General features: G+C 39.0%; 1 protein-coding gene across 7 annotated transcripts in view; it reads right to left on the reverse strand.

The window, feature by feature from the left end:
* Positions 1-27,702, reverse strand: part of klhl13 (kelch-like family member 13) — an 85,465-nt gene that overhangs the window by 16,242 nt on the left and 41,521 nt on the right. For 3 of the 7 annotated variants that reach the window (XM_057352640.1, XM_057352632.1, XM_057352623.1), the window contains 2 exons: positions 7,815-7,886; positions 4,980-5,124 (listed from right to left, as the gene is read on the reverse strand). In XM_057352640.1, the coding sequence (XP_057208623.1) occupies positions 4,980-5,124; positions 7,815-7,886 (217 nt within the window). Of the gene's footprint in view, positions 1-4,979; positions 5,125-6,970; positions 7,108-7,814; positions 7,887-27,702 lie in introns of those variants that run through there. The other 4 variants (XM_057352675.1, XM_057352657.1, XM_057352649.1 and 1 more) reach the window with 2 other exon arrangements.

Genomic DNA, 27,702 nt, shown 5'->3' on the forward strand with positions numbered 1-27,702 from the left:
CGTGTGGGCGATCTACAGGCGCTCTCTGTGAGCCCCTCCTGTCTTGAGTTTGGGCCTGACAACTCTAAGGTAGTCCTCAAACCTAGACATGGTTACGTACCTAAGGTGCTCTCTACTCCATTTAGAGCACAGGTAGTGACACTTTCCGCGCTCCCCTCCTCCGAGCAGGACCCGGAGCTGAATCTGCTCTGTCCAGTCAGAGCGCTTAAGATCTACATTGAGCGTTCCGCCCCATTCAGGCGGTCGGAACAGCTTTTTGTCTGCTTTGGCAACCACACCAGAGGGTCTCCGGTCACGAAGCATAGACTATCTAAATGGATAATTGAGGCTATCGCGCTGGCATACTCTTCCTTGGGCCTTCTATGCCCCACGGGAGTTAGAGCCCATTCTACTAGAGGTGTCGCCTCTTCCTGGGCATGGTCTAGCGGAGTCTCCATAGCGGATATTTGTGCGGCGGCCTGCTGGGCTTCGCCTTCCACATTTACCAGATTCTACAGTCTGGACGTTCCGGCCTTACAGGCCCGGGTCCTTTCTGCTTAAGACTACTGCTGGGCTGGGGTTGCCCTCAACCACACCAGCACCTAGCACACTACTGGGACGATTAACCGGATTAGGCCACCTATTAGCTTGGCTTTTCCGCCTTCCACAGGATTCCCTGCCTCATACCTATCCTCGAGCCACGGCTTCGGGATTATATGATGTTTTCGTTCCACTTGTAGCACGGCGGGATTATACTGGTTCCCCATAGCGTCCTGCTACGCAGTACGAGTGAAGTATCGATAGGGAACGTACTCGGTTACTAACGTAACCTCGGTTCCCTGAGATACGGGAACGAGTACTGCGTTCCTGGCCGTGCTTACAAGCTGCATATGGTCGTCGCTTCAGTCGAAGTAACCTGAGGACCCTACGGTGATGTGTCTGCTTATATAGCCATAAGCCCCGCCCATTTTGGCGGGCACCATCGCCATAGGTCCGTGCAGCTTCGCTGCCGTTGGCTCAAAGTTTTACTTTGCAAGCACCAATGGCCGTGCAGTATTCACTGCGTTGTTGTAAAGCTTCAGTCATCGGAGAAAAAGGAGTTTTCCCCATAGCGTCCTGCTACGCAGTACTCGTTCCCGTATCTCAGGGAACCGAGGTTACGTTAGTAACCGAGTACGTTTCCGCGTGCGGAAGGTTGTCTGTTTTCGGAAATAATCGTTCAGCTGTATCTGTCTTTATAAATGTGATCAAACTAATGACTTTTCGAAGATATGAATATGCAATACTACTCTATAGGTACTCAAGATTAATATGAGATTGTTAAAGTCGGCATGAAACTTTTTCCGTATCGTGACGTATTCCCGAGTGAAACGACTTCTGCAATGAGAAAAAAATGTAGGTCTGGACTTGATTTCATCCACCAACAACTGATTGGATCGTTAAAAGGTGAAAGAATGAATGCCAGTTTGCAATCTGTCAGTCATTGCCGCCCCACCCTCGCGCCATTCCTTGTGACCAGAAGTGAAGAGAGGTCGTTTCGAGAGGGGGAGGAGGTTAGCGTTTTTGATCAAAGATTACAAGTGCAAATGAATTTTTAAAAAATAATGATGTGCAGGGATAAATAATTTATAATAAATACTTCACCACTGTGTAAAACAATTAGAAGGTTCATTTTTAATTTCATGCCGACTTTAATGGACAGCACATGAAACATATGATACATACTGTATACACACTGCATCATCAGCTAAAACCTTTCATGCTAGTCTGCATTTGTACAGGGTGTGTGATGTTTCTACTCATCTCCAGTAAGGACACAAAGAGCCTGAGGATAAACAACCAATCAAATGAACTAGTGCTGTTTTACCAACTAACCATTTTAATCAAGCCATTTTTCTACCAGCCAGTGATATTGGGAAAGATGGAGGCTGTTGTCATCAGAGTATGCTTGCTCATGAAAACGAGACTGTGGGATATAGACGTCTGTTATATTTGTTGTACATCAGAGAAACCAATGAAAACATTTCTTCAAAATATTTTTTCACTTGAAGTGGTGGCTTGGGGTATGTTTATTGTGTTTTGCAATTGGTATAAGAGCAAACAGTCTAGAGATGTGAATAAAAAGGACTATTTATGATGTATAATTAACATCTTTGCATGCTCTCAGTCACACTTATTAGTAGGGGTGGGCGATCTGTCCATCTTAAATAGTGATCGATCTTGATGGCGTCCTCAATCCACTTTTCAACGGAATCGCGAGGATCATGATCTTGTATGTCGTCTAAAACAAGAGGTGTTTGACATCATTCAGCACTGGACACACCCATTGGCGTATGAGTGCGTTTACATGCACAAAATAAACGGATATCTATCAAAAATCTGCTTAGAAAACCTGTTTTCACGTGTTTACGACTGCTCTGTATGCTTTAATCACTCTCGCCGTGCTGCGAGGTCTCACGCGTGTGATACAGTTTTGCAGGTGCATTAGACAGAGCGGCTTGTTTGTGTGAAGAGTGTTGTGCTTGTATGTGTGTGTTGTTAATTGACGGCGCACCACTAATTTACTTGGTTTTAGTCTACTTTGAGATTGAAACTCGTTTCCCGGCTGCATTGAGTTCATATAGCCTATATCTAGAGCCCTATGATTTCTGTGATGCGGACACGGAATCCTGCTATTTAAATCTAGTCATCTGCCGGTTCTGCATGTATGAGTGAATGTGTTGCACAGTTTAACGTGCTACACGCGTGATGCTCATGGATTTGTATGTGTCTCACTGTATGAGGACATGAACATTATGTCCAGAGTTGCCCTGAGAGTTTATTTCAGGTGCATTTAACTGTTTTCACTGTTTGAGAAAAACTATCGTCACTCAACTACACACACTGAAACTTCTGGAAAGCCATGAGGGTCAAAAACGTGTGAATTTTAACACGTCAACAACGCATGCGCGTAGAGTACGTGTAGTTTATGCATGAAAAATCGACGCGTATTTGACGCGTAAACAACATGTATTATTCTACACGTAAACAACACGTTCTCGACGCGTGACGTCAGACGTCAATATTTTTTTTCCCACATATCATGTCATAACCTATTCCTATCTCTTGTAGCCTATCTGTCAGCACATCTCACTCCTTGATGGATGTGACATTAAAATGCTCTGAAAATGTATTTGTTACCATTTTACTGAACCCTATTCGGGAAACACTTGTTAATAGAGTTTAAACATCAGAAAAATATCATTCTATGCACAAGTTTTTATAAAAAAAATTAATAAAAAAAATTGTTATGGACGTGACAAAAAAGGACACGGTTTTTGGGAGACGACAAATTTTGTAGGATTTCTGTGAATTAAAATGCAATTTTAAAGAATTTTAGCCAACAAATGGAGCACATAGCAAGCTGTCAAAACAAAAAGCTGTGTGCTCGACACAACAACATACACACACTGACAAAAAAGACAACAAAGCCCGGGGATCAGACCGGGAACACGACACTTTTTGATTTTGACGTAGGATACTACAGTATTTTTATGGAGAAGTATATTTCTATTGTATAGTAAAAAATGGACAACACAGAACAATAAAAAATGGGTAAACTAAAATCTGTATGGCCCTAATTGATCCATTTGTATATAACAGTAATGTCCTTTGTCGTTAACCAGTCTATTTATGTGATGATCTGTATTTGTGTTTTATAAAGATGATAACAGACGTTTTACTTGTGCTACCTGTACAACTGTTTAGCCTGTGCTACAAAACTTTAAACCTCTGTAGCACCAGTGCTATGTGCAAAAAAGTTAATGTACAGCCCTTTATTTCAATTCAGATCGTGGATTGAGATTCTTTGTTATGAAGATCGTGATATGCTTTTTTGGGAAGATCGCCCAGCCCTACAATGCACCTCACCTCAATCCTCTCAGCCTGTGCAATGCATCCGTGTTGCGCTGATGCAAGTGCTGTGCGTGTATATCCAAAGGGACAATAAACAGTAAACGACAGCATGCTTAACTACAGTGGTAAACAGCTGCTGCTAGTAGACACAGAGGTTTAGAAAGACTCATGTTGCTGATGCAATCCTACTGTTGCGTGCACTTGAATACAATGTGAAAAGCCACTTGTGCGACCAGGGAAGTGGAATCAAACTCTGTTTAGATGAATCAACTATGAAAATAACGCATGTAAAGTTCACATACAATCCTCTCGCAGCAGTAGCTACTTTCCGCCTAGATTCCGATCATAAACCTGGTAATGGATGACAGCCATTAATGTCACTGTGACGGCAATCAATAGTGTGACCTCGTCATTGCCATGTCAACTGTCACCACCAATGACATCAAGAGATCACGCAATGTGTGCGTATGTTGATGTGTGCGTGAATGCACGCTTACATTCCATGTAAACAGCAGGTGAACTTATTTGCACTCCAGAAAGTACATACACAGACATTTTCTTAATAGTATGCATTTTCAATAGGAGTTTTACCATACCTTTGGCATTACACGTGCCATGCTTGTTTTTCAGTACTATAGGAACTACTTTCCCCCAATTTGGCTTTAGTTGCCCACCTCACAACCAAATGCTCATCACAGGATGGCATCACAGTAATGCCACCAACATGAACACAAACACAAACACAGGGAATCAGATGACCGTAACTCACTGATCTGCCTGCAATGACTGGCAAATTCCAATTAAATTCTCACCTTTGTTCCCACGCAAGCACATGCTGATATCCGTCAGGTGACCTGCATATACTGTAGGTGCAAATGAAACTTCTCATGGACTCTGCCTACCACTGACAATGATGACGATAGTGATATATATTTATGTGTGACCAAAAGCCACACTGCCAGTTACAGCAGCGATGACCTTCACAGTTACAAACACACACAAACTCTCTGTGGCATGATGCCGGGCAGGCAGATGGTGACGCCCCAGCCACATAGTCTGATATGAGACATGTCCAAGCAAATGGACACATGATATTAAAAGCTCACCTGTAGGACCACAGAGCTGTGCGTGTTGCTGGTAAAGAAGCGTGTGTTTCCTGTTTTTGAGGCCTGCAAGTGGGTGGAGAGCCCCATTTCACTGCATCCTAGTGACACCTTCATCATCTGAGCATCATCATCCTCTACCAGTGATCTGTCAGAAATAGAGAGAGAAAAAGAGAGGGGTGGTTAATACACAAAATGATACTCTGGCATCATATCTGAGAGGAGGATAGAGAGCGTGGGTATGGGTGCAATGGGAATGTCTGGGTTAGGTGCATTCACCACCTAAACAGCTGTGAAGAAGATCTTGATGGAAAACTGGTCAAAATTGTTTCTGGCAAGTTTATTTATTTATTCAGATAAAGGTTTTTTCGTCATAGCATCACTGAATAACATCACTATGTATTTCAAAGGTTTGATGGCCCTGTTGGATGCAGGTTCATGTACACGTGCTTGTATTTCCTACACAGACTTGTAACTTCTAAGATCCTAAAAGCAATATTCATCAGAAAACTTAGCAATTACAAACTAACAATTCACTAATAAGAAAGCATGATGCTTTTTCCTGTTTAGCCAAGATAACTTTTTATTTGAGGCACATCTTTAAAGTCATGGAGACTAATGATGTTAGCTTGTAATTCTTCCAGAAATTGTCATCCACGAGTTTGGCATTTTCCCCAAAGCCTATTGATAAAAAGCTAACAGTCAGAATAGTCAGAATCAACCATTACTACAAACAACAGAACACTCAGTATTTATAAATTGAAAGAGATGTACCTATTTTAATCCTTCCTTCTACATTATCTTCTGCTAATTTAATTGAAGTGAAGGCTATGCAATTGAAGGCATAAATGAAAATAAATCTAGGTTTCAAACAACAGCAACCAAACTTATATTAGCGTGAAGTGCACATGCCTTTTAATTTTATGAACATTCACATGCTCAGTTTTTTCCTGGAGTTGCCATTTTAGTGACTCAAAGGGCAAACTAGTCTTCACTAGTTAAAACTGAACTTCAAAACACTTAAGTTGGTAAAAACTGAGGTTGTAGGTTGAGCGACCGGGACAGTAGAGCTCAGCTTGTTAGGTTGTTCCAGAGGGACTGTCCGTAACTAACAAGCTATTATTCAATGCCAACACTGCCAGTAAAATGCATGCTAACATCTTAATTTGTTTCTGCAATCGCCCTGCCACGGACCTTCTAAAATGGTAGTCAACTCGGACTCAGCGGCAATTTGACCACATAAATAATTCACATGCACAGAACGTGACAAACTCATCCATGATAAAATTTCCTTCAGTTTGGATATTGTAGCCAAACACATGTCCCCAATTCATCTTATTTTAACAGTCAGATTAAATGAGAATCTCTCCCGTGCATATAAGGGATTTCAACAATTTGCTATATAAATAAACAGAAGGGTCCAGCAGCTTCTGTTGAGTTACAGCTTTGTGATGGAACATAAATAAAAGACCAGACAGAAAAAAATCTCCAAGCAACTGAGCGAAAATGTATTTGAAAAGAACAAGACAGGGGACGAATACGAGAAGATTTCAAAGTCCCTGAATGTACCTCCGAGTGCTGTTACTTTGACAAGAAATGCAATGAGTATTGCACATCTGTAAATCTAGCTAGAGCAGACCATCTGCACTGTGCGAGAAGATGACTGCAGAGGGAGGGAGGACACCAAGAGTCCAATGACAACTCTGAAGGAGTTATCAACGTTAATGGATGAGATTGGGGAAGATGTGCATCCAACAACTGTCGTATGGGTGCTTCAACACACAGATTGTTAAAGTGACAAAAGCAACTAAAGCCAACAAAAGAAGATTCTCATGAGACCATTTATCAAGGGTAATTTGCCTCCATAAAACGAAGACTTTGAAAATGAAAAAGCACATATTTGTTTTTTGTTTGTTTTTATGTTGAGGACATGGCGTTTAATCTATATCTATCATTTTTTACGTCCACATGTAAATTACTGTTATCTACTTCACCGTTCTGAAGCGTGTGACTTTCCCCTCAGCATCAGGCTTGATGGCTTCAACAAAAACATCCGACCAGGCCCTCTGGGTTTACAAAGTGACCCTCTGCCCTGGATGAATGCCAAAGGAGCACTGAGAGGGTTCCGGGATCAATCACTGACTGCTGTAACAAAAGCTTGCGGTACGAGGGAACAAAACAAACACAAAAAAATACAGTATTGTGATACTCTTGTCACGATACTGAATCAATACACTGGTACCACAACAAAACACATTGCCTCTATAAATGTAACTATTGCAGCAAAGATTTGAGTGTACCTCAGAATTCAAAGCAAGAACGTCAACTATACGTAGACTGTATCATCGGACGGGGCGCTGCCCCAAAGTTAACTTCTGGTCTGTGTTATAATGTAATAATAATTTATATCAATATTAATTTTTATTAATATTTTATTGTATATTATTTGTATGAAATTAAATTAAAACTACTCAACAGTTATAGATTCTTTGCAGAAGTCTACCGGAAGTTAAGTTTGGGCCACATAATTTTGTTGCCGCTGAAACAGTCTATAGCATTACATACTACAGTGAAATGAATACATTTATATTTAGTTCATTTATATATTGCAATGATCAATGTATTGCAATAACAAATATCATATGTACTGTATCGTGACCCAAGTATCAAAACAACAATGACAAAGGAACAGGGTGATTCCCACTGAGCTCTTGAAGAAAGGGCAGGTTTCTCAAGGAATCACTACCAGACATCGAGACGTTTCTATGGATGAAAGGAGGAGACTAAAATAGCAGGCACAATCACATGACACAAAGCACAGGCTGGTTGGTGCATTACCCTGTCAGGTGATAGGTTGGAGATGCAGCAAGCAGAGAGTGGGTGGTCCACACCACAAACGAGTGCTGGTGGCTGCCAGAAACAACGAAAGATATAGAATCACTAAACATGCGCGCTCTGAGAACACATGCAAACACATATGAAACACAAAGAGTATGCACACACACACGTGACAATGTCAATCAAACTGTTCATGAAAAATAAAAGGGAGAGAGAGCTCACAAGGGTATTCATTCATTAAGCAGTTTAGATTTGTGAAGCCTCTAAATTACAGAGATAAATTAGATGATGATTGTTGTGATGGGAAAATTGAATCCCATGGGATGACTTGATGAAAATTTGACATGGGATGGCAAACCGTAACACACACACACGACGGACTTGAGATGGAACGTGACACTCATCAACCGTACAAACATGGGTGTAAATGATGACAACTAAACATCTCATATAAATGCATTCAAATATTCAACTCTGGCACTGTGCGCCAACCATCATTAAGAAATGGTGAGAGAGAATGAGTGTGTGAGAGCGAGCAAGAGCAAGCAAAAGAGCATTAGCATTAACAACATTCTTTATTAATTCTGTATTATGAAAGGACAGCACCATTAAACAGGACAGGAGACCAGCTGGGCTGCCACCACGCACACACACGGATGGACACGGACCTGAACATATTCTGCTTTGATAACCCAATATCCTTTTCAACTCTCCTGGACAAGATCCCTACCTGTTAATTAGTGCGCACACACATTCTGTCTTTTCTCCTGATTCAGATCTCTAAGAATCAGTTCACTCACCCTGGGCATTCATTTCTCTGAGAGGAGCCACCCGAGGCTTGTCTGATAATGACACATCAAACATTAACAAATGAGCGAGGAGAGAGAGATGACTGGTTTGATATTATGAAGTGTGTTGTCGCAGCTAAATATAACTGGCATTCTGCTTCGCCCTCTTTAGACCGTTTTTCATAAAAAGACTACGGTGAAGGACGACTTTAAATCTAAGACGAAGAGTTGTAACCACAAGTTTAGTGGTAACGACATACTATACTCTGTAACAGGGCTGTGCAAAATTCAGAATTTCAGAATTTAATTCAGGGATTTCAACAATTTGCTATATAAATAAACAAAAGGGTCCAGCAACTTCTGTTGAGTTACAGCTTTGTGATGGAACATAAATAAAAGACCAGACAGAAAAAAATCTCCAAGCAACTGAGCGAAAATGTATTTGAAAAGAACAAGACAGGGGACGAATACGAGAAGATTTCAAAGTCCCTGAATGTACCTCCGAGTGCTGTTACTTTGACAAGAAATGCAATGAGTATTGCACATCTGTAAATCTAGCTAGAGCAGACCATCTGCACTGTGCGAGAAGATGACTGCAGAGGGAGGGAGGACACCAAGAGGCCAATGACAACTCTGAAGGAGTTATCAACGTTAATGGATGAGATTGGGGAAGATGTGCATCCAACAACTGTCGTATGGGTGCTTCAACACACAGATTGTTAAAGTGACAAAAGCAACTAAAGCCAACAAAAGAAGATTCTCATGAGATTCTCAAATCGCAAATCGCAAGTCCAGTACAGTGTACCACAGGGCTCAGTCTTAGGGCCTCTGCTCTTCGCATTATACATGCTACCTCTAGGAGATATAATAAAGCGACACGGAGTTAGCTTTCACTGTTATGCTGATGATACTCAACTTTATATTTCCTCGAAGCCTCATGAAACACAGCAGTTCCATCGAATAATGGAATGCATAGTCGATATAAAAAACTGGATGAGTAACAACTTTTTATTACTGAACTCGGACAAAACGGAAGTGTTACTTATTGGACCGAAAACTGCTATAAGTAACAACCAAGAATACTGTTTAACTATTGACGGATGTTCCATAAAACCCTCGTCGTCAGCAAAGAATCTTGGCGTTCTATTCGATAGTAATCTGTCATTTGAGAGCCACGTCGCCAACACCTGTAAAATTGCGTTTTTCCATTTTAAGAATATATCTAAACTACGTCATATGCTGTCAATCTCAGATGCAGAGAAGTTAATTCATGCATTCATGACATCAAGACTAGATTACTGTAATGCACTGTTAGGTGGTTGCCCTGCAGGCTTATTACAAAAACTCCAATTGGTCCAAAACGCGGCAGCTCGAGTTCTTACACGTACAAAAAAGTATGAACATATTAGCCCGGTTCTGTCAACCTTGCACTGGTTACCTATAAAGCATCGCGTTAACTTTAAAATCTTGCTTATTACCTATAAAGCCTTACATGGTTTAGCTCCTCAGTACTTGAATGAACTCCTTTTGTATTACAGTCCTTCACGTGCATTACGCTCTCAGGCGTCCTGTCAGTTGGTAATACCTAGAATTTCAAAATCAAGTGCAGGTGGTAGATCCTTTTCCTATCTAGCGCCTAAACTTTGGAATAGTCTTCCCTGCACTGTCCGGGAGGCAGACACACTCTGTCAGTTTAAATCTAGACTAAAGACGCATCTTTTTAATCTTGCATACACTACTCTTCCATAATATAAATCTTCAGAGGGTTTAGGCTGCATTAGTTAGATCAACCGGAACCAAAAACACAACTGATGTACTTGTTGCATCAAAGAGTACAGAACAGTACTCTACTCTCAGCCAGTCTTGTCTCATTGTTCCAAGGTTACCACAGCGAGCAGGATGCAGTTCATGGCCTGACCTGATGGTAGAGCGGAGAATGGGAAGTGGGGACCTGACAAGAGCTGAGATGATAGAGCTGGATAAAGAAGGACGCGGTCTCTTGACATGTCTTCACCACAAAACTTCAAATGCTATTAGATTATTAATGATAATCTTAAACTATAATTTATTTTATTATTAAGTTTATTTATTTTATTTAGCCTTGTTGTGCAAGTCTCTGGAGCTTGTGCAGAGGCAGCAGCTTTTGCCAGAGGGGAACTGGAATCCCCTGGTTGGGCCTGGGTTCTCCTGAGGTTTTTTTTCTCGATTAGAGTTTTGGGTTCCTCGCCACCGTTTGCATACTGTTTTTGCACTATCTGCCTGACCGGGGGGGCTGCTTTAGAATCTTAAAGTTTTACTTAATTAATATTGCATATAGGAATTTATAGTCTGTTATATTTGACCTGTGCTTCTCTCTCCTTTATCCTAAATGTGTGCTCTCACTGAGCGTGTGTGCGTACTTGTCCGTGTACGTACGTGTGTGTGTGTGTGTTGTGTGTGTGTGTGTGTGTGTGTGCGTGTGTCTCTGTGTCTGTGTGTGTTGGTGCGTGTTGTGTGTGTGGAGTGTTTTGTGTGTGGGTGTGTCTGTCTTCTGTGTTTTCAACCTTTTCTTGTTTTTGCAGGTACAACTTTGATTGTTTTGCTTGTAGTCAATGTGTCTCCTGTACAGCTGCTTTGTAACAATGAAAATTGTAAAAGCGCTATATAAATAAAGTTGAGTTGAGTTGAGATGAGACCATTTATCAAGGGTAATTTGCCTCCATAAAATGAAGACTTTGAAAATGAAAAAGCACATATTTGTTTTTTGTTTGTTTTTAGTTTGTTTTTATGTTGAGGACATGGCGTTTAATCTATATCTATCATTTTTTATGTCCTCATGTAAATTACTGTTATCTACTTCACCGTTCTGAAGCGTGTGACTTTCCCCTCAGCATCAGGCTTGATGGCTTCAACAAAAACATCCGACCAGGCCCTCTGGGTTTACAAAGTGACCCCCTGCCCTGGATGAATGCCAAAGGAGCACTGAGAGGGTTCCGGGATCAATCACTGACTGCTGTAACAAAAGCTTGCGGTACGAGGGAACAAAACAAACACAAAAAAATACTAGAGATGCACCGATTGCAATTTTCTTTGCCGATTCCAATTTTATTACAAGTGAAACCTGCCGATTCCGATTTTTGCCGATTCCGATTTTCTATCCACAAACTATAATTGACAGTATACTGTATATAAAACCATATTAACTTTTCTTCAATACACATTTTTTTTATTTTCTTTGAATAAATGATTGAACATTACAATTTACCCCAATTTCCCTAAATGCAGTTCTCCAAGCTGCATTAAATTACAGAATCTTCTCTTTCCCAGAATTTCAGAATTTAATTCAATTAAATGAATGAATTTGAATTGACTCCACCCTACAGGATGTTGAATTGAATTTGAATTACAGGAAGTGGAATTGAATTCATTGCAATTCAGAGAAATTCAATATCACATCAGAAATTCTTATCACATATCAATTCTTATCACATACATTTTTCTTCCTCACCAAAATGAACGAGCACAGATGTCCTTCTACGTGAGTTATCACTTTGCATATTGCTGTAATTACAAAAGTACAAACCAGCTCTGGCCTTCAATTAGCTTATTCCACTAGAGTGAACTCCAAACAAAATGTCCTAAATGTTTGGTCAACCATTTTGAAGACTTGAATACAGCAATGTATTCTGGGAAATGAAGTGCTATCCTATCATTTTCCACAATTTGAAAATTATTAAAATTTTAATGATCTGTTTTATAGAGTATGTTTTTAATGTTAATTTGTGGTAAAAAAAAATAGGCCTATTTACTATAATAAAGTACATAAAGTCCATACAAAAATATCTGTATGAAATTCAAGTTGTAATCATATGTGACCCTGGACAACAAAACCAGTCTTAAGTAGCACGGGAACATTTTTAGTAATCGCCAAAAATACATTGTAGGGGTAAAAATTACAGATTTTTCTTTTTACCAAAAATAATTAGGATATTAAGTAAAGATCATGTTCCATGAAGATATTTTATAAATTTCCTACCGTAAATGTATAAAAACTTTCTTTTTGTGAGTGGATGGCCTGCTACAGCGCCTCAGATGAACAACTTCAAAGGTGAATTTCTCAATATTTCGCTTTTTTAGCACCCTCAGATTCCAGCTTTGTAAACAGTTGTTGTTCCGTCAGATAGTGTCCTATCCTAACAAACCATATATCAATAGAAAGCTTATTTCTTCAGCTTTCAGATGACGTAAAAATCTCAATTTCGAAAAATTGACCCTTAAGACTGGTTTTGTCGTCCAGGGTCACATATGTAATACATACTGTAAAGCTTCATTGTTAAATACACCTTTATTATGTAACATGAATTTCTTTGAATTTTATGGAATTCCAATTCTACTTCCTGCAATTTGAATTTGAATTGCAATTCAGCTTCCTGTTTGCAATCTCAATTCAAATTCAAATTCAAGAATTGAATTTGAATTTAGGGGTGATTCTCTATAGACCTATTTCACAGCGTGACGTGTTTTTCAGAGCTGATTCTATCTAACAGCAACAGGCCTAATGTCTTGTTTTCTGTAATTGACTCTGTTCTCAATCCTCCTATCAATCAATTTCCGGAAATGTCTGATTCTCTTTGTGAGGATTTTGCTAAATATTTTAATGATAAGATCTCAATGATCAAATCCCAAATGCCTCTGTCAGTATATATCCAACTTGATGTCCCTGTCTCCTCCTCCACAGTCCACATGGTCTGCCTTTGAGCCTATCTCTTTGGATTTCCTAAATGAGATTATCGCAATTTTAAAACCTACTAACTGCCCTCAAGATGTGATTCCAACACATTTCCTTAAGCAGGTTTTTCAAGCCATTGGTCCTGACTTGCTGTCTTTTATCAATAAATGTTTTTACACTGGGACCGTACCTGACTGTCTCAAACATGCTTTGGTTTTACCTCGTCTTAAAAAAACGAATCTGGATCCTACGCTGCTGAGTAACTTCCGTCCAATTTCAAATTTGCCTTTTCTCTCAAAAATTCTAGAAAAAGCAGTTTTAAGTCAACTTCTGTCATTTTTGAATGAAAATAAAATCCATGAGAAATTCCAGTCTGGTTTTAAAGCCCGTCACAGCACTGAATCAGCGCTCTTAAGAGTCTTGAACAATGTAATGCTCACCACTGATACTGGGCAATCTATGGCTTTGGTCTTGCTAGATCTCAGCTCTGACTTTGACCTGGTCAATCATAACATCCTCATATCGCTTTTAGAAGCATGTGTGGGCCTTCAGGGTACGGTGCTACAATGGTTCCGTTCATATTTAACCAATAGGAGTTACTCTGTCCGCATTGGGCAACAGTCCTCGACCAAAATGCAACTGGGCTCTGGTGTTCCTCAGGGCTCTATCCTCGGCCCAGTACTGTTTAATCTCTATATGCTCCCTTTGGGTTCTATTCTATCTAAATACGGGGTCTCTTTTCATCTATACGCTGATGACACACAAATTTACCTGCCTTTAAAGCGTGATGATAAGTTTGCTTTGGAGCCGATATTGGACTGCTTGGACGAACTAAAACTCTGGCTTGCCAGCAATTTCTTGAGTCTCAATGAGAGTAAGACCGAAATCATCCTGTTCGGTTCAAATGATCGCAGCACCCATGATTTTGATCTCCATACGTTGCTACCATACAGTACTTCTTGTGTTCGGAATCTTGGGGTTTTGATTGACAACTGCCTCAAATATGACAAGCAGATCAGTGCCGTAGTTAAGTCCTGCTTTTATCATCTTCGTCTTTTAGCCAAGGTCAAGCCCTATTTGTCCACTAAGAATCTTGAGACTGTTATGCATGCTTTCGTAACATCACGATTAGACTACTGTAATTCTTTATATATTGGTGCTCCTCAGACATGTATCTCACGTTTGCAACTAGTTCAAAATGCTGCAGCACGGCTCCTTAAAGGGAAGCGTAAAAGTGAACATATTACACCAGCTTTGATCTCACTCCATTGGCTACCGGTTAAACACAGAATCGATTTTAAAGTCTTGTTATTCGTTTTTAAGTCTTTGCGGAACCAGGCCCCACAGTACCTATCTGAATTACTTCATTCACCCTCACAGTTAAGATCACTTAGGTCAGGTGATTCTGATCTATCAAATGTTCCCAGAACTAGACTCAAGAACAGGGGAGATCGTGCTTTCTCGGTTGTCGGCCCCAAGTTATGGAACAGTCTCCCGGCCAACATCAGATCCGCCCAAACTGTGTCAATTTTTAAAGTTGCTTTGAAAACTTATTTCTTCTCAATTGCTTTTAATATCCCTTGATTCTCATCAGTATTTAATCATATCTGATTTCTGATTTTAGCACTGTCTTCTATTAAATTTTTTAGCTTTTCTGTTTTTCTGTTTTCACTGTCTTTTCCTGTTTTAATGTTCTTTGTTTTCTTTTTTATTATATAGATAAATTATATATATTTGTCTTTTCTGGCTTTTGTAAAGCACTTTGGTCAACACCAGTTGTTTTTAAATGTGCTATATAAATAAAATTTGTATTGTATTGTATTGTGTACAAACCGGAAGTAGGGTAAACGCTTGTCCTGTCAATGCGCTAGCTCCATTCACTACACAGAACAGTTGCGGAGACCAGAAGAAGTTAGGCATGTAGCGCTCCCTTTAGGGGCTGTGTCCACCGAGGCGCATTTACGTGGCTGAAAATGGCAGGAGCTCGGCTGAAAACGCCCGCTGCAAGTGCAGCGTTCTGCCCAAAGTTGAGCAGTTTTTAAACTCTGGGCGCCCGGTCAAACGCCGGCGCTGATCATGGGAAAAACGCATAGCACCAGCGCAGAGCGCGGAAAAAAAATGTCAGCTGATGTTTTTTTTTATGGCGTTTCCATAGGAAACAATTGAAAAAACACCTCGGACACAGCCTCATGCTGATTTGTCTAACATATATCAGACCCTGATAATAAATAAATTGCTCAAAAAACAATGTTTTTGTAATGTTTGTTTTCCCTACTTTTACATCTCCCAGTAAACCACGAATAAATCGGACAACATATGCTACTTTTGTTTTTGGTAAATAAAATGAATGCCTGTGAGAAAACAAGCTGAATGAATGAATGTATGGCTATGGCAGCAGTGTGGCCGGAAAAAGTATTTCCCTACTTCCAGTCGCCGCCGCCATATTGTGAAAGAGGCATATTCAATTGTGAATTTTGTACAACCCTGCTCTGTAAGCAATTGTGTTGTGCCTCATTCTGCTTTAGTAGTTCTTACTGTAAATGTTCTTCCTAATCTTTACAGATCTTTGAGAAATACTTCAAATATCTTCCTTGTGTTTAGCAGAACAAAGACATTTATACAGGTTTGGAACGATCTTAGGGTGAGTAAATGATGACAGAATTTTCATTTTTCACTTTAAAGGGATATTTCACAGGCAAAACTAAATTTCCCCATGTTTTACTCACCCTCAAGGCATCCTGACTGAATATGACTTTCTTCTTGAAGAATAATGCAGTCGGAGTTATATAACATTTTACATTTACATTAAGTCATTTAGCAAATGCTTTTATCCAAAGCGACTTACAGAGAGTTCAGGGAGCAATAAAGCGATATGTCATACAGGAGCAATAATACAAAAGGTGCTAATACAAAGTTACTAGTTTCAACAAAAGCAAGACCAATACCTGTTGAGAGAAAGAGAGAGAGGGTTAGTTTTTCTCATTTGTCTGTCAAGTATTCACAGAAGAGATGGGTTTTAAGTAGTTTTTTGAATGTTCTGAGAAATGTGGTTGACCGGACTGAGTTAGGAAGAATGTTCCACCAGGAAGGAGAATGAGCGGGAAACCTTTTGAGAAGGCAATACAAGAAGCCGCTCGTGGCAGCGTTATTAATGTTGTTTCTAGCTTCTGTTATCCCTCGGCTGCGTGTGAACCTGAGGCTTGTTTTTCCGGCAAATGACACAGGTTCCGGTGACAAACGCAGCATTTTTCGTTTTGTTCCAATAGGATGTCGTCTCCTCTACGCGGGAGCTTTTGTCACCGTCATTGTCAGCCCTGGTTGCGTTTCTGCTGAAAAGGGGGCGGAGACTACCAGCTCATTTGCACTTAAAGAGACACACCAAAACACAGTGGTTTCTCCTCACATGCAAAACTGGGCAATTAGGGCATGGTATAATAAAAGATCTGTGGTGTATTTTGAGCTGAAACTTCACAGACACATTCTGTGGACCCCTAAGATTTACATCACATTTGTGTAAGTAGAAAAAAATCTCTCCTTTAAGGGAGGAAATGTATTCCTGCTACTAGAAAACTGCAGATTCAAGACGTAAAACTGCCGCAATGTTATACGAAAGTGTTTATAAATTCTTGTGACCAGGGATTGAATCGAATACAGGAAATAGTTACAAGAATATTTCAGGTTAAAAACGTCTTCAGTTGAAGCAACATCTGTGCCATGCTGCCAATTATCATACAAAACAAAATGTCAACTCACCCTTCAGTTTTTACATAAATCTGTTCATGTTTACAACAGAAGTCTAGCAGGCGAGCATTTTTGACAGCTGCTAATCAGAAGTAATCTACTGTATGTCATCATTATGAAGTATGACTTCTTTCTTCGATGCGTTAACTATGAAGTTATGAATTACTGATGTAATTTTCATCAGCTGAAACAACATGACTGCACCATTGCTTCTTTTGTTAATCTTTGTCTTCTCAGTGTAGGAGTGTATGTGTAGATGGTGTGAGAATGCATGTAGGAGCAGTGATGGGAATAACGGCGTTATAAATAAACGACGTTAGTTTTTACAGTAACGAGTAATCAAACGAATGACTGTTTCCCCGTTACAACGCCGTTACCGTTACTGTCAATAAGATGCAGCGTTACTATAATTGAGCTCACTGAAGCACTTGTCATCCAAGTAGGCTCTCTCTCATCCAAAGGATATTTTCAACTGATTTTGATTGGTGTGTGTGTGTGTGTGTGTGTGTGTGAGAGAGAGAGAGATAACAGCATAACCAATGATGATTGGTTTAGGAAAAGTACATTTTCTTCATTTGCCAACCAGAGGCAGAGTAGGGCAGGTTTTCACACACAAACATAGTCGCACAGAGAGAGTACACAAATGCCTTGCCTAGGAGTCAGAGAGCGATGGCAAGAGCAACAAGTTGTTGCTTTCGCGAACTGGAAATATAAGCACTACTTTTCCCTCGTTATGGTGAAACACAAGGAATGTGTCTGTAACGTGCAACTTATGCCCAGGAAAAAAGAGGCTCCACGTCGGTGGCAAGTAATTCTAATCTAATGAAGCACCTCACATCGTCACATGCCGCCACAAAATTAGTAGCCTAGACTAGGGCTGTCACGATTATTAAATAATCGTCTCATCGCGATTGTTTGACCTCATCGCGATGGTTTCAGATCATCGCAATTATCGCACATCTCTAGAGAAGACACTAGGGGGAGCTGTAGTGCATCTGCATATTGCATATTTTAGTGTATATATTGTTACTAAAGCATGGTAATACTTGTAAAATGTACCACCACAACACAATCACTTAAAAAAAAAACTAAAACATATACAAATTACCTGCAGTACAATTTAATATTATTTAAGCAAATTTCAGTGTGAAAACCAGTCTACCAAAATTTCATTAACACACAAGTAAAATTTTATTGTAGTCTTGCAAGTGAGAAAAAAAACAGACTAGAAGCTTTTCTATGACTGATAGCATTTCACTCCTGATCAATTTACTTTATTTACAAGTATTTGGTGGTTGTATTATTGACAGGTAAAAGCCTAAACCTTAAATATATGATGACCCAATTTTTTCCTATGTATTTCCAAGAAAAAAACATAGTCTTGTAGTCGTTTCAATCGCTGAATCAAAAATGTATGAGAATTAAATGTCAAAGCTCAAAAACAGACAATTAATCATCATAATCGTCAAAGCCCTAAATCAGACAATTAATCGTCATAATCGCAATGATTTATTAGACAATTAATCGTCAGTCAAATTTCATAATCGTGACAGCCCTAGCCGAGACCTTGTCCATACGTTTCCCTTTGAAAGCAGAGTTTTCGTTTTAAAACGGTCTTCGACCACATTAGTGTTTTCAAGTGTTTTCCAAATGCTGCCTGAATATCCACACTGAAACGAGCTGAAAACTTATACATCCATGCTGCGCAGTAAAACAAATGATGCTACAGCCTGTGTGTGCGTTTGTTTACTTTCTGCCTTTATGCCACGGCAATGTGAAACAAAGCACAGAGCACAGAGACTTTAAATGGATGGAATGAGGCAGGGATGCTGCTACGGGTAACACAAAACTATAACATTTCCGAAGCGAAAGTGAAACTATCCTGGCACATACTGTCAAACAATAACTGCGAGTAATTAAATATTCTGTCTCCTAAAATGTAATCTAAAGTATGCATGAACTTACATTCCGCTATCATACTGGAAAGCAGTCAAAACATTAAGAGCACTTCATGTTATTAAACTGTTTACTTTTGTAAGAAACTACGAAAAATAAGTAGAACAGTACAGTATGTCTAGCAGTTGTGAAGTTGGTACAAGTCTTTAGAAGCATAATTTCTTTTTAGACTTATTTGTTGGCCAGTTGTGGTCTGTGCAATCAATAGTAAATGTTCTGAACTATTCTATTGTGTTTTATTGTTCCAGTATAGTAATGATAATATTTACAATAACAATATATTGATTTATACCACAGGGCTGTTGAATGCTTCATTCTGATTGGCTGACGAACGTTCGACGGGTGTGCATTATTTTTCAGTTAAACGCACACCTATGAAGTAGTTCCAGATTTGTCGACCGAATTACAGTTCCATATCACTGCGCCCAGTTTAACTTAAATGTAGCCTACTGTCCACCAGTGAATACGTATCTAACAACAGACAAAGTGACAGGCAAATTCCATTGTCTGAGAAGAAATAACTATTATTTATGGACAGCATTTGAACAACAATGGCGAGAGCACTGTACAGGACTGTTCAGACGAAAAACTAAAGCATATATCAAAGGTAACTGCAAACTACATGACACAATCATCGGGTTAAAGATAAAACACGAAGCACAAACATAACAAAAACAACATGTTAAATTCGTCTGTGGAATGGGTAAACGGGACTTAAAACACACAGCAGGAAGCTTTCTATGCCACTGCGAGAACCGCAGCTGGTGCAGAAACCTCCGTGTCACATTTTTTCTCTTAATACTTTTCTTATACGACAGGGGTGTTAAATATGACGAAAACAAATCAAATATAGATATTTGTCTTTTCACTCTCAGTGAAGCAAACGCGTATGCATGTGCACTGTCTGTCTTCCTCTCGCTCTCGGAAAACTGCATATGCAGGCTCAAGCAACGCCTTCTGAGATGCGTAAGAAATTAGTTCTACCAGCAAGAGCATTCCGGGACAAATACCATACAAATGTCTTGAGATAAAACATCGTAACAACGTCTTGTGGTATCGTAACAACGTCTTGTGGTGTTGTGACCGTGGTATAAGCGGAATAATTGACTCCGGTCCTTTCAATTATCGAAAGTTAATGCACACCCGAGGTGTAACGGCCACTCCGCTTCGCGTCGTGGCCTCATTACCACCTCGGGGTGTGCATTAACTTTCGATAATTGAACGGCCCGTCGTCAATTATTCCTTACATATAAAATACTGAATTTAATAGATGTCTCCCACATTGACCCACAGCAACATTAAAATATAAGTGTACAATGTTTTATACAAATCATTTATTCTATTTAGTTTCCATTTCATTCATTTAACATATTTAATATTGGGGGCATCCAAGTTATTTACATATTTGACATTTTTTTAAAAAGGTAACGCAATAGTAACATTCCCTGGTAATAAGTTACTTTTATAATGATGTTACTAACTCAATTACTATTTGTGAGAAGTAACTAGTAACTATAACTAATTACTTTTTTAAAGTAACGTGCCCAACACTGTGTAGGAGTGTGTAATTTGTGGGCAAAAAGCAGGGGACATTGTTTAAATGCAGACCGAAATTTCTGCAAAATCCTCTCCCAGGGTGCGTGTGCCTCACATGACGACTCACAGCTCCGTGACACACGCGAGCGTGGATTTATCCCCCGTATAATGAGGACATTTGAGTGTCGATTGAAAGGGAGATGATACACAGACAGTGGACTCTGATGTGTTCAGATACTGACAAATTATATTGAAGCAACGACATCAAATGAGCACCTCGGGTTAAAAGAGACGAGCGAGTGTCTTTAAATGACCGCTGTGATACGGCTTTCTGAAAACAAAATTCTAAACAGGGGCTAGCAATACAAATACCATACAAAAAAATATCACTGCAAACATTTCCCCTAGACTTACATCGAACAAGGGCTATACAGTGACCATTTCACACCACATAAAGGCCCTTTCATGATGAGCGTGTGGGTAAGAGTTTCCACTTCCATGTTACTGTACAAACCATTATATAGTCAAAACAGTATATTGCGCATTTTCGATTTGCAGGTTATTGAGAGAAACAAGTACCATCTTGTTTGCATATATGAAATCAAAGGGTCGGTTATCTAACTGTAGTGGAGAGTTTTTGATTGAATTAAATACATGGTTATATAATGCTAATTAGGGCTGAAGCTCTGAAGTATTGGCTTTGTATGACCAAGGGCAGCTCTCTGAACACTTAAACAAACCCCACAAAATGACCCAATAGATCCTCTGTCTGTCCATTCAAATCATATGTTACTAAAGATGCTTAATAACATTGCATTTGTAGCAGGGCTTATGAGAGAAGGATCAACAATAGAGCTCATGCAGTGATTTTTTTATTTGTCATCATTTGATCACTCAGAGAAGTCCAGCTGTTGCCATTATAAATTGTTCCGACCTTAAATTGGGTTCAAAGGAACTACATTTCATTTTTTATCACACATGGAGGGAGATGAACATGAGCCATCTGCTGCCCGAAATCCGCATCTGTTTTAACATCCGAACGTATTCAATTTGTGTGCGAGTTTATGTGAGGGAGTAGGTTGCAAACAGTGGAGTTATAAATGTTATACCCTTATGAAATAAACAGACTAAGAAGATATTTCCACAGTAACACAAATTGAAAGTAATACATGACCCAGGATTAAGGAAAAATACAGAAAATACAAAATATTTGCCTTAGACATTACAGAAAAACTGATTTATTGGTATTTAATCTTTAAAGCCTTTATAAGAAAACAGTATTCTACTGTCTACAATCTTCCTGAGTGTTTGCAAATCTAGGAAATGTTATAGCGGGGTGTATAGTACTTAATTTTATATATGATCTCAGACCATGCAGGGGTTTTCCTGGCTCAAAATGAGGCTGAGGGGGTGCCATCCTGATCTTGTACACACACACGTAGGCCTACCGTACCTTTAAGTGGCTTAACCAAAGTGACGTTGACATTAAACATTCTAATAAAATTAGATGAAAATGACAATTATTAAGTTATATAAAACATTACTTTTATTCAACCAAACAGATTTTTTTAATCAAATAAAGCTTTTTTTATCATTTTCAAATAACTCTTCAGCCCATAATAGCCAACTGAATTAGCCAGTCTTTCTAAATTAGCAAAGCTCATTCACATCTTGCATTCTCTGTGGTTCACTTTAAATGATTCAATGATCTCTTACATTCGCTAGTGACAGAAAGTTCAATAGTTTAAATGAATCGATTCAAATGAGTCATTCGTGTGCGAGTCATTCTGAACGCAATGTGCGTTCATACTGGCGAACACGCTGTGTACAGTATACGCTGATTCAACGATCCAACTGCACAGCTAAAGATATTACAATGATGTACGTCATGTTAATTTAAGAATTTTCAAGAAATTAAACGTACTTGGATGCAAAACAAACAGCCGTGAAACACAGCTAGCTCTTGTTCTGCAACTCTTTTTAGCGCCTTAGTGTGCTGATAACGAAACTGCGCCTCCACTGTGGCGTAATGCCACAACTGTAGTTACAAATGACAGTCTGTTAAATGCACGCAACATTTCTTGTGAAGACACCCGACATAATTTTGGTGAGAGTCTAACTGTGCGTTCACACCGCCGCCGTCGAGAGCGTCAAAGTGGCCGGAAGTCATACATTTTCAATGTGAGCCGGCAGCGAGCAGCGGCGCGTCTTGGCCGTTGAAATCAGGTCAACTTTATGGTAATGAGTTATGACGTAGTTCGGCAGCAACCAATCGGAATGTAGAAGTCCACCGCTTGAGAGGATTCCAGAGAATGCAGCCCTGTAAACTTTGGTCTACGTCAGAGCGCCAGGGCGGCCACGAAACTTTCTACAGCGTTGTTGGCAGGGCGGCCAGAGCGATTTTTGACGCTCTCAATGGCGGTGGGGGGACAGTAAATAAAGCAATACTTTGAAAAAAGCAATACCCTTTCAAACTACAAACATTTTACCTGAAAATACATACATGCACACATGCATTTTCACATAAGTAAACCATTCAGACCAAATTTATATATAAATTGTATAGCAATAAAAGAATAAGAGAATCACCTTAGAGGGCTGCATTAAATAAGTGCATTTTGTCTCTCCCCTTGCCAGCATCCTATTCTTCTCCATCTTCCACTCTACTTCCCATATCTTCCTTCTTTCCTATTCTCAAGGATTCCATTCCATATTTCCATCCTCTATATCCACTCTTCCGGCAACCCTGTTTCCACCACCTCGTGTCTCTTCTGAGGTGATCATATGAAAATTGAATTCTTGCTTTTTCTTATGATGCAACAAGATTAAACACGTGAATAAAGAAGTCATGGAAAACATACAAAAATGATAGTGGAAGAAAAAGACGTGTGACAAATCTCTTCCACCAGGTTAAGTGTCGGCTCATTAGATGATGAATATGGTTTTATATGTAATGTGTCTGTGTGTTAGGTTGGTTTCATTTTTTTCCCGAGATGACGCTCAAGAGGCAGCAACAGAGATGTGGGAGTAAAACTAATGTAGGAAATCAGGCGGAGGGATACATTACATCTTTGACTGGCAAGAGGACGAGTGAGGGAGCAAATGAAATACTACAGCATTTACTTCTTCAATATAATCCCATTAATTACCTACATAACAGAGCTTCTACCACACTACAACCCATCACGCTCTCTAAGATCTCAAAACTCCGGACTTTTGATAACACCTAGAATAACTAAATCCACCAAAGGGGGCAGAGCATTCTCAAACGTAGCACCTAAACTCTGGAATAGCCTTCCCGATACTATTCGAGGGTCAGACACACTCTCCCAATTTAAACCTAGATTAAAGACACATCTTTTCAGCCAAGCATTCACTTAATGCAAAATATGCTAAATAAACCACCGGGAGACTGCATTTATTAGATATTATTTACTAGAATAATCTTGCTTGTTCCAGGGGCGGAGCCAGACATTGTGGACATTGGGGGCTTAGCCCAAAATCTAGGGGTTCCATCCAGGGCATGGTCCCCAGGATATTTTTTTCACATTTATGGCAGCTATAATAAACTATTTTTTAATCTTTAATCGAAGTGTTCTCTTTTTTATCATTCTGAAACTGTCAAAATTTGATATGTTACAAAGACATTTTCACTTCTCTCAAATAAAAACAGAAAAATGCTGTAAACCTGTTACCATGAAGTTACACAAGAAAGGTAGATTAGGAATTTGGAATAAACATTACTAATTTAAAACCTATTTTGTTGCTTAGAAAAAATTTAGCAGACAAAGGTGCTACCACTGAATCCATGAAGTAACAAGTAATTCAAATCAAAGCTCATCAACAATGCCAAGTAAATGTGGCCTCTAATACTCTAATTATTTAGACAGACTAAATCAGTGTTAATGTTAGCCGTTAGCCGAACGCTATTTAACAGTATAAACAAACCACATAACTAAAAATAGACACTTTCAAAGTAATAATGTAATGAAGCCACTGTAATAATGACTGATTTAAAAACATGTTTACTGTCGGAAGATTCTGTATTTTAAGTTGCAGTTGCACAGAAGGTGCGTGCAGCACCTTCGTTCAGACTTGAATGTCTCCTTCGCTTTGACTGGAGTGACGGACTCGGACTTTAAAGCTCAATGCCGCCACTGCGCCACCTAACGTACTGTATGAAATTATTTAACCTGAGAAGATTCGGGGCTTTTGAAAAAACAATCGGGGCTGAAGCCCCAGAAGCCACCCCCCCGCTCCGCCCCTGGCTTGATTTATAAACACCATGCACTGTGCTGTGTTTGACCTTTTTTGTGTTTTTCAGGTTTTCTTATTTTCTCCTGTAAAGCTGCTTTGGAACAATGCACATTGTGAAAAGTGCTATATAAATAAAATTGAATTGAATTAATTAAATCCAACACACTCACATGCATCCAAAACTAACACTCAACAAGGTAAAATTGGCCAGTAAATCAGGCACTTGCCAGAAGGCTGGTAACTTTAACTCTAACATTACATGCAGGGTCTATAATGAACTTTCATGCAAATAAATATTTTAACCAGCCAAGAAATTTCACACAATAACTAAATTGTTATAAGAACAAAAATGCATAATTTCACAATCATTTGCATGTTATTCAAATTAGTTTCATGGCAAGTAACACATTTTATCAATTTAAACCACCACTGGCAGGTGCAGCTTAAAGTTAATTTTAGACCCAACTTGCATGTCACATTGGTTGGCGCAAAGGGGCTGTTAAAAGCTGTTTGTGATAAATATACTCTAGTCCCAGTCTATTTTTACAACATTGACCCAGCCACGAAAACAGATCTCAAGCACTCAAAATTGAGAATCTATAGATTATCAAAATATAAAAACGAAACAAGTCATATTTGCTTTTACTTGAGAGGTGACAAACTTTTGTGACAAACCAATGTATTACACCATGAAATTCACATATTAATAGCTAAAACTACGGACACTTGAGTTGTAAAAAAAAAAGCTTTAAGCAATAGCCTATTACAGTCAAATAAAAGATTTATTCTTGCACTGTACTGCAATAATATGTGAACTGAAATGCATAATACCTCTAAAGAACAGTGAGAAAACATCACAGGATGTATATTAAAACTGCTCTCCGCTCTCCCCTCTCTCCCTAAAGCGTGTCTTTTCCACACAGTTTTTAGGTTGTAACAGCAACAAATGACCAAAGCAACATTGGACTAAAAATCAAATGCCATATATTTGCAAAATATGTTAAGACACCTAGTGGTCTCTTTCAAAAGGATTTGATTTTGGACAAAAATCTGAAAAAGAGTAATTCAAAAGCATTTCCTCAATCTGCAGAGGAAAAGAGCCTGACAAATCCCTTCCTTTCATGTGAGATCACAAGATATAGAAGAAAATCTGAAACACAGAAGGAATCTGATAAGAAAGGTGAATGTGAAGAGTTTTCCAATAACTGTCTGTTCTTTCTGACATTTTTGCGGGTTTGATGTTGTCTTCATAGGAGACTAAAGTACATTAGACAAGTACTGGCAGCAAAACAAACAAACACTGAATTTCCTGGATGATATGGATGGGGTTCCTGGATGAGGACTTAGCCTTTAAAAATTGCAGGTTGTACTTTGGGAGTGCCTAATGTTAAACAAGGCCAAGGTCTTTCTAGAGGCGGATGAGCAGGATTTAAGATTTGCCAACACTGTGTACAGTCTTTAACACACATGCGTTACCAACCCTCACGCGGCAAAGCTCTCCAGGTGTCACTCCTTATCACTCGTATAAGACCAGGGACATCACTAAACCCTTTAATTTACGAATGCATTTGTTTCTTGCTGTAATGTGTCTTTAAGAGAGTGTGTGTGTGTGTGTGTGTGTGTGTGTGTGTAGGCTGCACAATTAATCGAAAAACTAATTGGGATAACAATTACGGGTAAAAATTTATTTATGTACATGTATGGATGAATGCATGTAAGTTTAATTACTGGAAATGCATTTAAAAGAAGACTAGAAAGGGGTGCCATGCTTTCAAAATGTTGGGGAAGCACTGACTTAACCTGACATACTGCTCATGTTTACCACTGTTCCAAATATTTTGTGTTGCTTAAAAATCAAATCTATTGTGTTCAATGGTTTTTACTCAGACATTTAAAATAACGCATTTTAAAGCTGCAACTGCAATACCGCCATACCGCGAAACCGTTATAGTTTGGCTTAAGGTTACCATACAGTCAAAATCACATACCGGCCCATGCCTAGCCGGTGATACATTTTTATGTAGCGGTAACTGATGAAGCTTTTATTACTGTAGTCGGTATTAGGGCTGTCACGATTCTGAAATTTGACTGACGATTAATTGTCTTATAAATCATTGCGATTATGCCGATTAATTGTCTGTTTTAGGGCTTTGACGATTATGACGATTAATTGTCTGTTTTTGAGCTTTGACATTTAATTCTCATACATTTTTGATTCAGCGATTGAAACTACTATATTGTTCTGAATACAAGACTGTTTTTTTCTTGGAAATACAATGGAAAACATTGGGTCATCATATATTTAAGGTTTAGGCTTTTACCTGTCAATAATACAACCGCCAAATACTTGTAAATGAAGTAAATTGATCAGGTGTGAATTGAAGCCACCATTAAAATGCTATCAGTCATAGAAAAGCTTCTAGTGTTTTTTTCTCACTTGCAAGACTACAATAAAATTTTACCTGTGTGTTAATGAAATTTTGGTAGACTGCTTTTCACACTGAGATTTGCTTAAATAATATTAAATTGTACTGCAGGTAATTTGTATATGTTTTAGTGTTTTTTTTTTAAGTGATTGTGTTGTGGTGGTACATTTTACAAGTATTACCATGCTTTAGTAACAATATATACACTAAAATATGCAATATACAGATGCACTACAGCTCCTCCTAGTGTCTTCTATAGAGATGTGCAATAATTGCGATGATCTGAAACCATCGCGATGAGGTCAAACAATCGCGATGAGACGATTATTTAATAATCGTGACAGCCCTAGTCGGTATTATGAAAATAGGTCAAAAACATAAGAAAACTTCAGTGTATAGTGTCAACAACAAGTTTAATTACTTTTTCAAATATCAACCAATAATAAGAAATAAATGGAAAGTAAAGCTTACTGATA

The sequence above is a fragment of the Triplophysa rosa genome, linkage group LG2 (assembly GCF_024868665.1).
Source record: "Triplophysa rosa linkage group LG2, Trosa_1v2, whole genome shotgun sequence".
Classification (NCBI taxonomy): domain Eukaryota; kingdom Metazoa; phylum Chordata; class Actinopteri; order Cypriniformes; family Nemacheilidae; genus Triplophysa; species Triplophysa rosa.